The 16,267-nt window shown below is 31.5% G+C and overlaps 1 protein-coding gene across 1 annotated transcript in view; it reads right to left on the bottom strand.

Annotated features, from left to right (window-relative positions):
• Positions 1–16,267, bottom strand: part of DENND1B (DENN domain containing 1B) — a 233,626-nt gene that overhangs the window by 127,918 nt on the left and 89,441 nt on the right. The window contains exons 4-5 of the mRNA XM_081300539.1: positions 11,317–11,366; positions 9,187–9,306 (exon numbers count right to left, since the gene is read on the bottom strand). Coding sequence (XP_081156665.1) covers positions 9,187–9,306; positions 11,317–11,366 — 170 coding nt within the window. The remainder of the gene's footprint in view (positions 1–9,186; positions 9,307–11,316; positions 11,367–16,267) is intronic.

Genomic DNA, 16,267 nt, shown 5'->3' with positions numbered 1-16,267 from the left:
CACATAGTATATTTCCAATTCACTTTACTACCATCTTCTTGAATGTAAATGAACAGTCCAACCACCCAAAACTTGATCAATACAGACACTAATGCATTTTTGTAATGAACAAATATAAAAGGATCTCCAAATAAATATAGACTATGAAAACAGCAGAAGAGAATTTCAAAACTTTCCTTAATATCCTTAGGAGCAGAATAAAGAATAAGATCTTATTAAACAAAACTAGATTTAAATTAAAAAAATGGAGGAAGAAATTATTATAGAACAAAAATAGAATTCTTGTTGGAAGTACTAAAAGCGCAAGAATTTTAAATCAATGGGAAGGTAGAAAGTACCATAAGAAAATCTCCCAGAAACTAGAATAAAAAGACAGATAGATAATAATGTTAAAACATCAGGGCATTATTAGTCTCATATATCATGTAGTTGACAAGTAGCAGCTATTTAAAAAAAAAAAGAAAAAAGGGAAGAAGTGAAAGTTTCTTTCTTGAAAATGAATGAAAAATTTCATAGAACTTCAGATCCAAGTTTCCTGATTAAAAGGGTGACTGAATAGCACAACAAATGAGCCAAACCAGAGCATCACCATGAAATTAAAGAAGAAGGATAGAAAAGTGATTAAGAGTTCCCAGTTACACAAAACAGGTAACATACAAAGGAGTCACATTCAAACTATCACTGTACCTCTCAAAAGCAATGTCTTCAAAATACGAAGTTAAATTTCATGTTCAGAGAAACTACCTGCAAAGTATGACCATAGAATAATACCATTCTCAATTGTGTAAGGACTCAAAAATTCTCCTAAGCCATCCTCAACAAAATAAGGGCAATTAAGAGGGAAGAATGCAGGGAGATACAGAAAACAAGAACTCCAAGACCATGGGAGTATAGAGAAGTCCAAGGATAAGAATTGTCCAAAAGCCTAGAAAGCAACCACTCCAGACCGAAATGAAAACAAAAGCTTCCTAAAGAAATGCTGGAATAGATGTTTGCAACAAGCATGCTGACAGCTTTGTGTGAGAATCTGAAAAAATTTGGAAAGGGATGTGACAAATCTGTGAAAGCTTTTGGGGAATCTGAAAATCAGAAATTAGTATTGACAACTGCAATTTTCATATTATTCAAGTCTTTAAGTCCTACTCTATTATATCTTTCATTTATTAAAAAACCCTAAATATTATTAAGTTATCAACTCAATAAAATGCAAATGAGTACATCAGTTTCTGAAAGAAATAATTTAATGGAGCTATCCTATCAAGACATACTATACTGTTAGAATGTAATTCTTTCATTTAAAATCATTTCATATTCACATTTCAACTTTTATTGGCCTGAAGAAGTGACTAGTTCAAGAAAAGTTCAATGTCACGTATTTCATACCTATACATTTAAATAAGACAAGCTCTAATTCTAACATACTCAAGAATCAGTTTGTTCCTATCCTGTTCTCAATGAGTTTTAGAAAAAGAATTTATTAATTTTAGGCAGTTATATATCTTACATTGTCATTTTTCATCTTATGTAAATAGTGTGAAACTTTATTTAACCTTATTCTTTTTTCTTAGTCCACTATAAAAGTGAAAAATACAATATAGATCCCATATAAGCTATTAAAAAGTAAGATGATCTTTTTCTCTCTAGACCATATACCTTAATGTTCTTTTAAATGTTCTGGTTTTCTCATCTACATACTTATTTTTCATTTGTTATAATTTCCTTTCAATATATGAAGCTTAATTAGAGCCCAACTTTTCATTAAGCAACTAATTTATACTGAAAAATATAATTTATGTGTAGGATTATTTATTTACTTGTTTTTGAAAGTGATAAATCCAGATAATAAAAAATATTTAAACTATCCATATTTAGTTTTACTTTTAAAAATTTTTAAATTCTCACGCTAGGCCTTCTATAGCTATATAATTATTATTGTTTTATAAATGTCTAAGAATACTTTTGCTGAATTTCGTCCTGGCACCATACTATGATTTCATCTAAAAATCAGACTATTTAAAAACCAGCTTTACCTTTATGGTATATTTTTCACAATCATCTTTCCTAACCCCAATATGCTTTATTATTTCTATTTAGGGTGTATTACTCAATAGTCAGTTATATATCCATCTGGGTATAGAGGCAGAAGCTAAGAATTACAGAATTTATGTGTTCAAATAGTTGAAAGGGCATAAAATTCTGAAAAAAAACAGTATAACAGTGTGATATTTCTGTGTTACCTTGTCTAGTTCTTATACTACTACTTTAATATCTATTATTTAACTAAAATAATACAAAGCAACTTATCCACTATTACAAGGATGCCAAATGGCAATCTTGGGATTAGAGTTCTAGTCAACCTGCATCCAGTTCATCATCCAATGTAGACATGTATTTCTAAAATAAATATCCAGCCCTTGAATAAATATGTCCAATGACTGAATGTTTTTTACATGGCTAAATAAACTGGACTAATTCTGGTATAATCTTAAATCAGCTAACTCATAATACCTAAATTTGTGTATCTCTATTAATGTTCAGAGCATTTCCTTTATATTTTAAACTCTCATTTGTTTAGATGTGCTAATGTCTCAGATTTATTTTATTTGGCTTTTTCTTCTAATGTTTTGGGTAACTAAACCAATTTAAATTTTTATACTGCTTTTGTTTTCACTGCTGTAGCTAAAAAGTTTGGGGGAAAAAAAAAACAGTCTAAAACAAGGTAGAAGATGCCTTCCCAAATAACTTAAATCTATTTAACACTCTAATGCTTAGACCTCATCACAAGATTCATAACTGCGTTAGCTAGCCAGCATTTTTCTGTACACATAATTTGTGAAAGAGTGAGACAGAATCAAACTTCTGTTTAAGCATGTCCTGATATGCCAGTACCATAGTATCACTATAAAGAACAGAGTGTAGTCACAGACAATGTGCTCTTTATGCACATACGCTGGTTCTCAGTGATATTATCTCCTTTTAAAGAGTATACATCATTCACAGCTTTTAATAAAAGCATAACTTTAGTGAAATTAATCCAAAACCCAGCCACATGTTCCTGAAGCATCAAGAAAGCAAGAACATTTTCCATTGCAAATATGCAAGCATCTAGAACACAGATTGTAAACTGGCTATCTGCAGGCTGCAACCAGCCAGCCCATGGCCATATTCTGTGTGATCATCACAGTCCCGGAGTAGTGGCTGTTGTTTAATTGAGTAACTTGTCAATTTCTAAATCTCAGATAATTCACTTCAACATCTCAATTTCTGTTCCTATAAAAATCAAAAGAACTGGCACTACTAGACACTCATTTTTCACTCTGTTACAAATGCCTAAAGCTGAATATTGACTTCTGTCTTTATATGCGTCGTATGTTATTCAGATCACCAAACTTATGTCCATAGTTAGGAACCTAACCTACTTTTCTCATTTGAGTCACCAACCTGGTCCTTGCAGGTAACTGAATTCACAATGCCTGATACAAAGTAACCACTCAACAAGAAATCCTACTGTTCAATTTCCTTACTGACAAGAAAACAGTCCAGGGTACATAAAGTAGTATAATAACGCCAATACTTTTGAGTAGATTCCATTTCACACTTTAAATCAAAATATGTGGAGAAAAATAACATCCTTTTTTAAAAAGGAAACTATGCCCAAAACTTTTGATCTGAATATAACACACACATATACAGAAAATGAGTACTGTAAATTATAAACTTACATTGTGAGAGCTAAGAAATGTTATTCCCATATCTTTATTTTTGTGGTTTCTGAGGAAATTCTCAAATAATATATGTTGAAAGAAATAATTTTAACTAATCTATTAGCTCTTAAACTGATTATCATTAATATTTTTTCATTAAATCTTATACATCCAAAGATATTCAAAATGTTTTTCACAATCAACCTAAAAATCCTAGAAGTTAAAAAACTTACTCAACATATTGTAAAGACTATTTTAAAACAGATCATGTAATTTCTTTAATAGTCAATGTGACTTTCATAGTATTGCAAATATATACAAAATGAAAAACAAATACATTAAAACTAATTATTTTGAAACAAAAGACAGGAGGAATTTAAAGTTTAATTGTAAGATTATTAATTTTCTTTAAAGACTTATGACAAAAGATAGGTATGATTTTGTGTGTGCCTGTGGTGTATGTATTTATGAGTGTGTGTGTGTGCGTGTGTGTGTGTGTGTGAGAGAGAGAGAGAGAGAGAGAGGAGAGAGAAAGAGAGAGTCCATTTTGTGGCACAGGAGGACTCCCACCATAGAGCTGATAAAACTTTTACATTCCAAAGTCAAAGGTTAAATAAAGGAAAGGAAATGTTTTTTGTCAAATAGTCAGGTAACCACTAACGGTCTGAGTGATCAGCCGGAACCTAACTTATAGTAATCAAATAAAACTAAGGAAACTGCCTTTCCGTAGAAAAACGTCTAATGTCTAGAGGCTGTTTTTCTGTCTGGAAAATTGACACAAAATGTGTAAAATTGAAACATTCTGCTTCTAAGGGATTTGCCCAAAGGAAGAGTGTGAAAGCTTGGAGTTTGGTATGAGTTAAATGGGACAAGGGGAACTACAAAGGCCCTAAACATAAATCTGTCTTTCTTATTAAGAGTATTTCATTTTGAACACTTGGCAACAATTTTATAGTCATAAAATTATGTTAATCAAATTAAGAAAAAAAGTTATTTCTTGCATTTTTGCTAGCCTATTAAAAACAATCCTAAATAAAAATAATGGTAAGATTTAAATTATTAATATGTCAGAAAAATAACTAAAGCATATTACAGTGGCTCAAAATTAAATATCAACTTTTATATTACATAGGCCTAAATTCTAATTTTTCTTCTAAAATGTGAACAAAATGAGTACAATTTAAAAAATACTAAATTCTAAGTTTTATAATAGTGTATGTATAGGAGGAAAAGAGTGCATAGTTTTTTTATAGCACTGTGTACAAATTATCCCACTTAGAACTTGAACATAAATCTAAATTATTTTAAATCTCATAATAGCATGATCCAGGAGAAAAGTAGCTTTAATGTATTGGATATAAATTTCTAACTTAAACTCCAAGAATTATTTTTTAAAATAATGCCTATAAGTCACTTAGCAGAGAATGTGGCTACAGCAAACAAACACTACATGATGCTGCTAATTCGCTGTCATCATGAAAATTTTCATTAATTTAAGAGTCCCTGCTACTCAAAAAGTCAACCATCAAAGTTGTTTTCTGCTTGCACTAATGAAAATTTTGTGTCAATTTGCAGTGGTTTATTTTACTTTGCAATAAAGTATCTTAAAATTCCTTATATATGTAGGTAGGTAGATAGGTAGATAGATGTATCATTTTATTATAACTACTTTAAAGGTCCTAAAACATTTCTAACTGTTCAATATCAACAAAATATCAAGAGTCATTTATAAATATTTTTCTTTTAGAATTTTTAGATCACTAAAACACAAATTTACACATTATGGGGTAACAACATAAATGAGAATATGGGGGAGACATATTTGATAACAACAGAAAAATTCAGAGTTCATGTTATTGTAGAAATGACAAGAAAAACAACAATTAATTCTACCCAAGAATCTTAATTCATTTGCTATTGAGTATGAATAATAATAAATGAATAATCAAACCAATGTCTCTCACAATATAACACTTAGAGATGCAGTATGATTCAATATAAATGCATTAATACTGTACCAAATGACAGCTTCAAGGACAAGGTATTAAATGTTAACATTCAAAAGTCTTCAAAACTCTTTTATACTACATCTTAAGCATAATGTCAAATGAGCATTGTTAAAAGGGGGAAAATAGGAAATAAAATTTAGTATTTTATATTAGCATTTATCTAACCATCTCATAAAATATTATGTTTTACATTGAAATTACAGAAAAGCACTAATATCAGACTCTAAGATTGTCACAGTCACAACATCAGCAATAGTTTTTTCTTTCCAAGGTTATTCTTTTACATCTTCACATTTCTGGAGTATAGGAAAAAATCTCCCCCTTCCCATTTTAATTCTGTTACACTGCCATGATCAACTTGCTGACTATACTGAAATACATTAATAAGATAGTTATTTTATCAGGGAAAAGATGATTTTTAAAAAAGATAATTTTTAACATATTATCTATAGTTTCATACTTATAGTTTATTATCTGTAAAATGTTGGAAGCTCAAAATTTCAGAAAAAAACAATTGAAATGATTTTTTCATATTGCAAAAAAAGATAAACTCTAAAGTGTTTAATAAACAAGGAAGAAGATATCCTTCTAGACTTTTTGATAAGAATATGCACTCATAGACTAATATACTATAATTTGTCATAGATTAGCTACTTCTTAAAATACATATTCAAATACATACATATGATATGTTCTTTATAAACATAGAACATACAGTCTCATAAACATTACTTTGAAAATTTTCATCATTTTGCAATAAATCTCCAAGAAATGTTCATGAACATTTCTCCAAGTCAGGATGTAGATTTGTGTTTAATTTTGCCTAGCAATTAAATAACATTCCTTGTATTAAGCCATTCACTCATTTGTTCTACAAGTATCTATTATATCTACTAAGCATTCATATATGCTAGGCACTGCTGCCAACAGTGGGAGTATGTCAAAACTCTCTGTGCTTTTGGAGGTAGCATAAGGAATTCTGGCATAGAATGGAGGCTGGGAAATGCACCATAAAGTACTTAGTCAAGTTCTGTTGAAGAATATTCATCCTGTGGTCATCAAATGTTTTATTTTTATTATTATTTAAATTGTATATAAATGATGTGTGTTAATCATGTAAATATCATGTTTTTTTTTTTAAAGAGAGAGAGAGTGATAGAAAGAGAAAGGGGGGAATTTTTTTTAATATTTGTTTTTTAGTTTTCGGCGGACACAACATCTTTGTATGTGGTGCAGAGGATGGAACCTGGGCCGCACACATGCCTGGAAGCGCGCTACCGCTTGAGCCACATCCCAGCCCCTAAATATCATGTTTTGAAGTATACAAGTATTGTGAAATGACAAGATCCAACTAATTAGCACATAAAATGTATGTTAACTCAAGCTTATTAAGAATATATTTTTTCAATTCTACTGATCTAAATATGCTCTTTTTTTACTTTCAGTATGGCTAAGCAGCAGTCATAAGTGTACTACTCACATTTACTCTGAGTTATTCAGATACTTATTTCTCTACTGATTTCTTTTTCTTATTAATTTTTAAGTATTTAATATATTATGACTATTAAACCCTGTTATAATGGTTATAAATTTATTTCTACCAGTTTATTACTTATATTTTAAGTTTCCTTATTATATTTGTCACCAAACAAAAATATTCATCATCATCACATGGGCAACTGCACCTATTTTTCAGGTTTCAGCAATCCAGGTTAGGTACATAAAAGCTCTCACCACCACAGTAATATTTTTAAAGTCAGCAGTATTTTTTCTAGTATATTTATAGTTTCATCATTCCTTTCAACAATTATAAAGTGGCAGAGGATGATCCAACCAGGTAGACAAACCAAAACCAAGAACACTATTAGTCCTCTAGCTATATAGCACTTAAAGAGATTTGCCAAAATTATTTTCCAAGAGAGAATGCTGACTACTTACAGATAGATATTTACCCATCCACAACAACTTTCTGAATAATTTGCTTAATTCTACTATAGTTGAATTCCCTGTTTACTGTTAAAACTAAACTATTATCTGACTACTCTAAATAACTGTTCTCAAAGGACGCTCTAGGCCTGCTAACTTTCAGACAGATTAAGATATGCCATTAAAATGTCAAACAGGAAATATTTTCCTAAGTTACAAAGAAAAAATAAGGAGGAGGATAGAATTTTCACAATTTAAAATTTTTCTCTGTGATTATTTTCATAGAGCTTTTACATATATTTCACATCTACCAAAAAGCACTGTCAAATGACCTAAAAAAGTCATCACATATAAAAGGAATAATTTTAATAAAAGATAAAATAATGAACAATGCTTATGTGACAGGTTATCTTGATTGACAAATATGATTTAACTTTTGATATTTTATTGTATTTATGTAAACATTTTTTTGGCGATAACACTTCTCCTAACACTTAAAGAATACTTCAACATTCAGGTGTTCTTTGCATAAACAAGTTTGAGAACCACAAAAAAAAAAATAACTTGATTACTGTGTTTTAGAATCTGTTCCTACAAATGAATGAAAACTGGAATGCAGATATGGAGACTGTACTCATGTTACAGTCATTTAACAAATAGTCATAGTTTATATTTTATGTAAATATTCTGAAGTAACGATGGCTTTACTAAATTTAAATGCTACATGCAAATTTATTTCTGATTCATGAGGACACACTGCAGGAATGCTTGCCTTTAAAACCCCTCCTCCTCAATAGCCAGCAACTCAAATTTGAGGTCCACAGGCCAGAGACACAGTCTACCTACTAACTCTAGGCCCATCAGGAAAGTTATTGAGACAGAACAGGTGAGAACTATGGAAACTAGCAAGATAATTACAGAACTAAAAATCTGACATGCAGTTTCAGCTTATTGCTGCCATTGGGGAGTAAAGGACTGTAATTAGCAGACATTCCCATTTCTCAAAAGGAATTAGAAATATAAATTTTATACAAAGCGTCCTAAAATTTATAAGGTTAACAACATCTTTTAAAATTTTTAAAACACCCAGTGGCCAAACAAAAACCTTTAACTTCTGCCCCATCACAATTTTGCAACCTTTGCTTTAAAACAGCAATTCATCTCAAATACTCTGAAGTTGTGGTTCAATGACAGAAAAGGGCACACATTAGTTTACTTGAATTTTTTGTATCCTCTTTAATATGTAAAACTCACATATTATTTGAACTCATATCTTAATATTTAATTTTTAAAAATAAATCCACAAAACCTTATGTTTAAAAAAGTAAAGGTCTTTGAAGAAAAATTTGACTATGGTACTGGTAAATCTTTACACATAACTGATTTTGTATGTAGGAAGTAAGAAAAATTATTGTTCCACTTATTCAGATTTAGAAAAAAAGAGTTAAGAAAAACAAGAGGTTTACTGTTTTTGCTTTGTCGTAACAAAATAAAGAATAACACAGTTAGTCTATCCTGCAATCAATTTTTCTACTACAATTACTTACCTAAGGATGCATAAACAAATTTTGCCTCCTGATGTGAGTCTGCAGAACCCAAATCTTTGTTTACTTTCAATGTCTGTCAGTACAAAGGTAAAGTGCTGTCCAACTTGATTTTGGGATACCCTAAAATATAGTAAAAGTATGAAACAGTAAGCCCAGTATTTTTATTTTCCAAAAGAAAGACAAAGGCAAGAATATATCTATATGTGGCATTGGTTTCATCTATCCCATCAGTTGGGTTTTTTATTATTTTTTAAAATTTATATATGAAAGTAGAATGCATTACAATTCTTATTACACATATAGAGCACAATTTTTCGTATCTCCCATCAGTTGGTTCTTAAAGCTGGAACTGTCTTCTAAAACTAGAATGAGTGTGAAATGTGTAAACTCACTCATGAGTCAAACATCAAGATAAATTGTAATACCTCATAGACTGAACCAATTGAGCATATGCTAATCCCTTACCAGGAAATCATAAGACAATTTGTTCTAACTTGTCATAAGACTAGAAGTCCTCAGAAAATATTTGTAAATTATGAAATAACTGTTGCTGAAACTGTAGAAGAAGCTACATGTGATGACTGAGTTCTTGTGCTCAACTCTATTTTCCCAGTCTGCTTTATCCAATATTAATTGCTTATATAGCAAATCACACTGCTCCAAAATCTAAGGGCAACCACTGCCCACTCTTTAAAAATTGTTTCTTTTGTTAACATTCTCAACCAATAAACTATCACAACAAACAGTGTTTTAGAGCTATCGATGTACCAAGGAATAAATTTTCAGGTAAAAAATAAGAATATGGCATCTCCAAAGGAGCATACTGCTAAGCTGTAAATAATTTTAGCTAATTACTATCATAACACTATAATATGTGTTACACTGGGGTTTAAGTAACAGTATAAACCATTAGATAAAATCCTTACTACTAAAATATATGAATATACTTTCAGATACTAGATATAACCTTAACATTACATGACTAATTGAACATTTGATGCTCTGTCCCAAAATTTAAAAATCCATTATTCCTTAACTTTGGTTCTAAAACAGCCATAGTGATTGTAGAAAAGAAAATAAATTATTACCAATGGACCAATACTATAAACTATTTTGTCAGAAAATACTGAATTTCAAGTGCTAGATATTTAAGAAACATACATTAAAGTGGGCAATTTTTTTAAACTTATATTCTTCAAATAAAACTTCCGCTGACTAATGTGTCCTCTAGTGCTCAAAGTTTATGATATCCTTTCACAACTTTTCTTCCTTTTTTTTCATTCTTCCTATTGATTTGAAAATTTTAACTTTGGGGAAGTGAGGGAGGACAACTGAGTCCCCAGGTGTGAGGTAAAACAAGGAGTAGCATTCATCAATAATACTTATTATTATCAATTATCCCATCATCAGAAGGGCTCTATCTTTAATATAGTCTCACTCATCCTTAGGAAAATATTTTCCTTAAATAAATTTTTCTTAAAACTTTTCACATCACACACTTAAGAAAACTGATAATAGGGTGTGAAAGGTACATAAAAAACAATAAATGATCTGTTATCATGCTCAAAGGAATATAACTCTATTAAATTCCCACTACATACAAGTAGTTCATTCAATATTTGTTCAGTAAAATACAAACAAAAGATTTCAAAAACTGCTAGAAAAGTTTTTGGAGTCTTCCATAATACTGTACTGTTTCTATGAAGCTACACTTGGGAGACAACTAGCCATGAGTATTACAACATCATACAGATGGTCTTTTCAATTAGGATGAAACGAGAACATATACACCTAATTTGAAAAGACACAATTCAAAGGCTCTGATCAAGGACATTTCTTTTATTCTGCTAGTGCTTACAATGTATACCTGAAGAATAAATGGAAGAAATACAACCTATTGGCAATACTACTTTAAGATTTCTCCTAACTCACACCACAATGGAGAAAGTAAAAGATATAATAATCAAGCTTCTTTGTTCCAATATTATTTAACTTTGAATTTCTAGTCTCCACTGTTTCTCTAGAAACAATGAAAACATGTTTCATTTTATCAAAAAAAGCACATGAAATCATTTTAAAATATGCACTAAGATGAGCTAAAATTATTTTAAATAGTGGCTCATACCGTACCTTTCAACGTCAAAGGGGAAACAGAACTTTGGCACGCTCTGTAGTACTTCCTACAAATGCAAATTAAAAGAAGAAACAAGAAGCTTTAGAATGTTTTTTAAAGGTGCAGTTAAAATGCTGAGACATTTTCTAGGGGGAAAAAAAAGTTTGCTGGGTTTTTTTCCCCCTGAAGAAAAATAGCACAGGTTCCTAGACTAAAATAATTGATTATTAAAAAGGAATTAAGTTTGTGCTTTGGCAGATTGCACTGACAATGCCACGGAAGCCCCAGGAGGGAAAGGCCTGGCCTGAAGGGTATTAACACCCTTCACATCCCGCTGGGATTCCCTTCAACAAGGCCATATGGATTTTACAGGAAGCACCGCACCATATGGGTAAGCTACGTCTGCTGCTACTTGTACCACAGACTAGCCATAGGGACTTCTGACAGATCCTGGCTCAAAAATATAAATGTTGTTTCAATTAAAATGCAGGCAGAGAAAAGGGAATGAAGTTGGCAGCGGAATGAATCACTGAGAGGTGTTACAATTCTACATGTCCCATACTCAAATGGTTTAACAATGAAAAAATTTTCTATAGAAAAAAATCATAACACTTGGAACTAAGTTTTATCTTAAATAATGAATGTATATCTATAAGCAAACCTTTATATTAAACTATAACATATATTCTGGGAGCTTTCATTTAAAAATTGCTTCATATTAAAATCAATGTTTTATGTAGCATAGAAATAATCTGATTTTGAAACCTTCAATGATTTTGTACTAAAAATAATTTTTTAAAATTTCAGAAATCACAAGTTTTAACAATTATTAACAGAATGCAAAACACTGTCAGGAAGAAAGGAAGAAAGGAAGAAAGGAAAGAAGGAAGGAAGGAAGGAAGGAAGGAAGGAAGGAAGGAAGGAAGGAAGGAAGGAAGGAATGAATGAATCTCACTAGATCTGAAAATTTACTTCAAATTAACTGACTCAAAAGCTAAACTTCAGAATTGAAGACAATATCATACAAGTTCAAAGCCCTGGTGATTTTAGAAAACAAAGCAAAGATGTATGAGGCTATTTCCTATTAAAAAGGGGGAGAAAAGCAAATATCTTCATCATTCCCAATAAAAATACTTTAACAACCACCTCTTCAGCAATAAAACTAATACCCTGTGAAATCATCAATATCAAATTTTTAAACCCAACATATAAATATAGTGCTGAGTAGAATGTCTTGAATTCTCTCAAAGTGTACACTGCAAGAGAATAACAATAATAAAACATTGTAGAATTCCTATATCAAGATCTAAGAAAGCTCCAAGAGCCGTAACTCACGGAAGCAAAAAAGAAATGCCTGGTGTGAAAAAACAGTACACTTCTACCCTTAAGGGCATTGTACCCAGGCTTCCTTATGAGCATGGACCTTTAAACGCAAGAGCACAGGCCCCATATCTGGAGAAAGCTATTTTACTACTGATAATATATTTTTAAACTTAATTACAGGAGTCACCAAACTGGAAGTAGATTACTAAAAAATAGTTCATCACAAATAAGAATAGTTTATTTTTACTTGACTGTTGCTTAATCTTTATCTTGTGCTGCATCAAGTGAAGCCATTCAATTTACTACAGACATGAACATTATTCAGATATCCTCCTACAAAACTGCATATGTAATTTCTATAATAGTCTAAATCCAGTGTCCACCTATAAAATATCCAAATTAGTCATATATGTCACATCAATGTTAAGACTCAAATTAAGAAGGAAGCTTCTCAGTTGCTCAGTCTTTCACACCACCCCCCTCCTTTTTTCCAAAAGCAACACACATGCACACACTTCTGCAAAACAGCCTCAGCTCGCTTCCCAACTGGCAGAAGCATCCCTCAGGGGACAAGTCTTTAAACCTCCGCACTCTTTAAAATTCAACCAGCCAGCAGGTCTATAGACTAGTGTATAAACAGTATAGACAAAAAAATCCTCTCTCAGCTTATGTCAGTGACAAAGCAGCTCAGCAGTTGACTGTTTCTCCCCTGACAGTATAAGCAGGGTTTACACAGATCAATAGCTGGAAGTCCTACCTAGCTCCCAGGGCTCGGTTTTCTTCCTTAATTACAGGTGCTATTCAAACTGAAGTTGTAAAAGAAAAGAAAGAGAGTTGGAGGGAGGAATAAATATTCAAACAGTTTTTTCAACGCTTTTAGCAATAGCGCTAATTGAAAATTTTATTTCTACATTTATTGGGGAAAATGCTCATAAATGGCTGATACTTCCACCACACAGTTTTTAATATGACACATATGCATGCACACACAATTCTAGATTTGCATTCACAGATTACATGAAAGGTTTAAGGCAATGCTTTCTAGAAGTTATCAGTTTCCTGTTTCTACAGGATTTCATTTTTTTTTTAATTTCCTTAGCCAATTTCCTTATTTGGAAGTTCCAGAACTCCTAACTCTCCTGAATATATTATTCTTATATAAAAGAACATATCAGCTAACACATATCAAATGATAAAAACAGAAATAACAAAAGGAACAGAACAGAATACAAAAATATGCATAGTAAAATACAAGCAGCAATAATAAATGTCTGTTTAAATCTTAAAAACAAGACATCTATTATCATATTAATGACTGTAGACAAGGGCTAATGAAAATTTATATATTTCTTGGTCCTATATCAATCTTATAAAAGAGAAGAGAATTAACTGATAGTGCTAGCTTTTTATTCTATGAGGTTACCATTTAACATTACAAATTGATCAAGTAAAAACAAGCTGAATTTCAGAAAGAATTCGCCTTTTAAAAAAAACAGTAAGTTCCATAACTACAAAGGTATCAGAATTTCTCTGGGGGAAAAAAAAAAAGAAAAACTAACACGAAATGAGATTTTTCATTGTGGATATCAGTAATCATTTTTTCTTCCTCCTCAACCACTTCGACTCCTACTCTATATTGAAATACTAGTGTTCTCTGAAGTTCCATATTTTTCTCTTCCCTACTCATTAAGGAGTATTCTGCACCTTATCTATACCTAGGGTTTCAAAACTACAACTACTCTTCATCTTATACTTTGGACATATCTTTGAACTCCAGGACTATATGCCTACCAACTTTCTGGTATCACTTTCCAGATAGTCCCAGATACCTCACATTATGTACAAAACAAGTTGTTTTTTGAGTTATATAGTGCTTTTTATCTAGAATGACAGCACCATCTACCCAGTTACCTAAGCCTAAAACATGGTAGTCATCTAGACACCTCTTTTTTCCTTGGCCTCTCCATATAAACGATCATTCACCAAATCCTTTAATTCAGTTTCATAACTTATTCCAAAAGTTCTCAATGGGGGGGAAAGTATTAGAAGGAAGATGAGAACAGAATCACTTATGTTTTTCAAAACACATTTGATTACTTATACTGCAATCCCCCAAGGGTCCTGAGTTTTTTGCTTCAGTTTGAATAGCATCTACAGTTAAGGAATAGAAATAACTTTATCAGCTAAGAGTATTTAACACATATATAAACAGAGAGACAAGGCAGACTTGTTCAAGGACTGTTTAATTCAACATCATCCTCAAGGACTCCTTCTGCTACGCTGTGCTGAGTCTCCTAGCTTTGTCCTCAACTACCTCTCTACTCATGGTCACTGAACAAGCTAGCAAAGTTCAGAACATCACACTAAGACACAATGGCAATATAGCAGTATGCAGTGTTTAATATCAGTAAGGAAACCTTTCCCCACCCCTGACTTTCCCATTGTATCTAATTAGCCACAGGGTTACCAATCACCCTAAACTAATCACTGACAAGAGCACTAGCTACCTATGATCAGTTTTGCCTTAGACTGGTCAGAGAAAAAGTCAGAATTCAGACCCCTCACATTCTAACAACTATGACACATGTAACTATAAAGAAGTTTGGGTGAAGCAACATTTTTTTCCAAAGAATCCTGAAAATCAAATTCATCAAATAATAAAATTTTCACTAAAGTTCTCAAGAAAAATATATCACAATGTTATAAAAGGACAGTTTTCAAATATCCATGATTTTATTTACATGAATAACACTTTCAGAATAATTTTGCAAAAACAAAAGGTTCACTTGTCAAATTAATTACATTTTTCACAAAGGCCATAGATTTCTAAAAAGATGACTGCTTAACTTTAAGTACTATCTTTCCATATAAATGAGAATAAACACCATGTATTCCTTCAATCTATATGTGTTTTATATAAGAGAGTAATAAGGTTTTTTTTTTTTCTTCTTCTTCTTAAAGGAAACATTTACTGAGCGACACAGCCATGAGCAGGTTGCATAATGCAGAACTGAAATTCCCAAACACTGCACTGAAATGTTTCAGGGCATAATAGCGAACTATCAGGGACACTACCAGATATTTAAATTTTCCAGGAAAACATACACACACAGTTTTAATAAAAAGGTGATTATTTACTTTTTTTTCTTTTTCTTTGTAGTGTTAGGGATCAAACCCAGCACCCTGTACATAATGAGCAAGTGCTCTACCACTGAGCTACATATACCCTCAGCCTCCTAACTGAGTGATTAAATAAATTAGAAATGCATTTATCAAAACTTTTTGATGAATTTTATTATTAATAAATTAAAATAACTGCCATTGGGCTGAGGATGTAGCTCAGTTGGTAGAGTGCTTGCCTTGCAAGTACAAGGCCCTGGGTTCAATCCCCAGTACCACAAAAACAAAACAAAACAAAACAAAACAAAAAATAACTGCCTTGAAGCAAATACAATTATTTTTAAAACTGCTAAGAAATACAAATTTCAAAAATTTTAATTCTATATGTATCAGTCTTAGGTGATAAGATCTACTCAGTCTCCTATCACTTCAGTTTGATCTAATGCTAATGAAATAGCCCAGATCCAATGCAGGAGACTGGGTGTGGTGGTACACACCTGTAATTCCAGTGATAGGCTAAGGATG

This window comes from Spermophilus citellus (genome assembly GCF_964194105.1).
Source record: "Spermophilus citellus genome assembly, chromosome: 6".
Lineage (NCBI taxonomy): Eukaryota > Metazoa > Chordata > Mammalia > Rodentia > Sciuridae > Spermophilus > Spermophilus citellus.
This window is presented reverse-complemented; position numbering and strand designations above follow the sequence as displayed.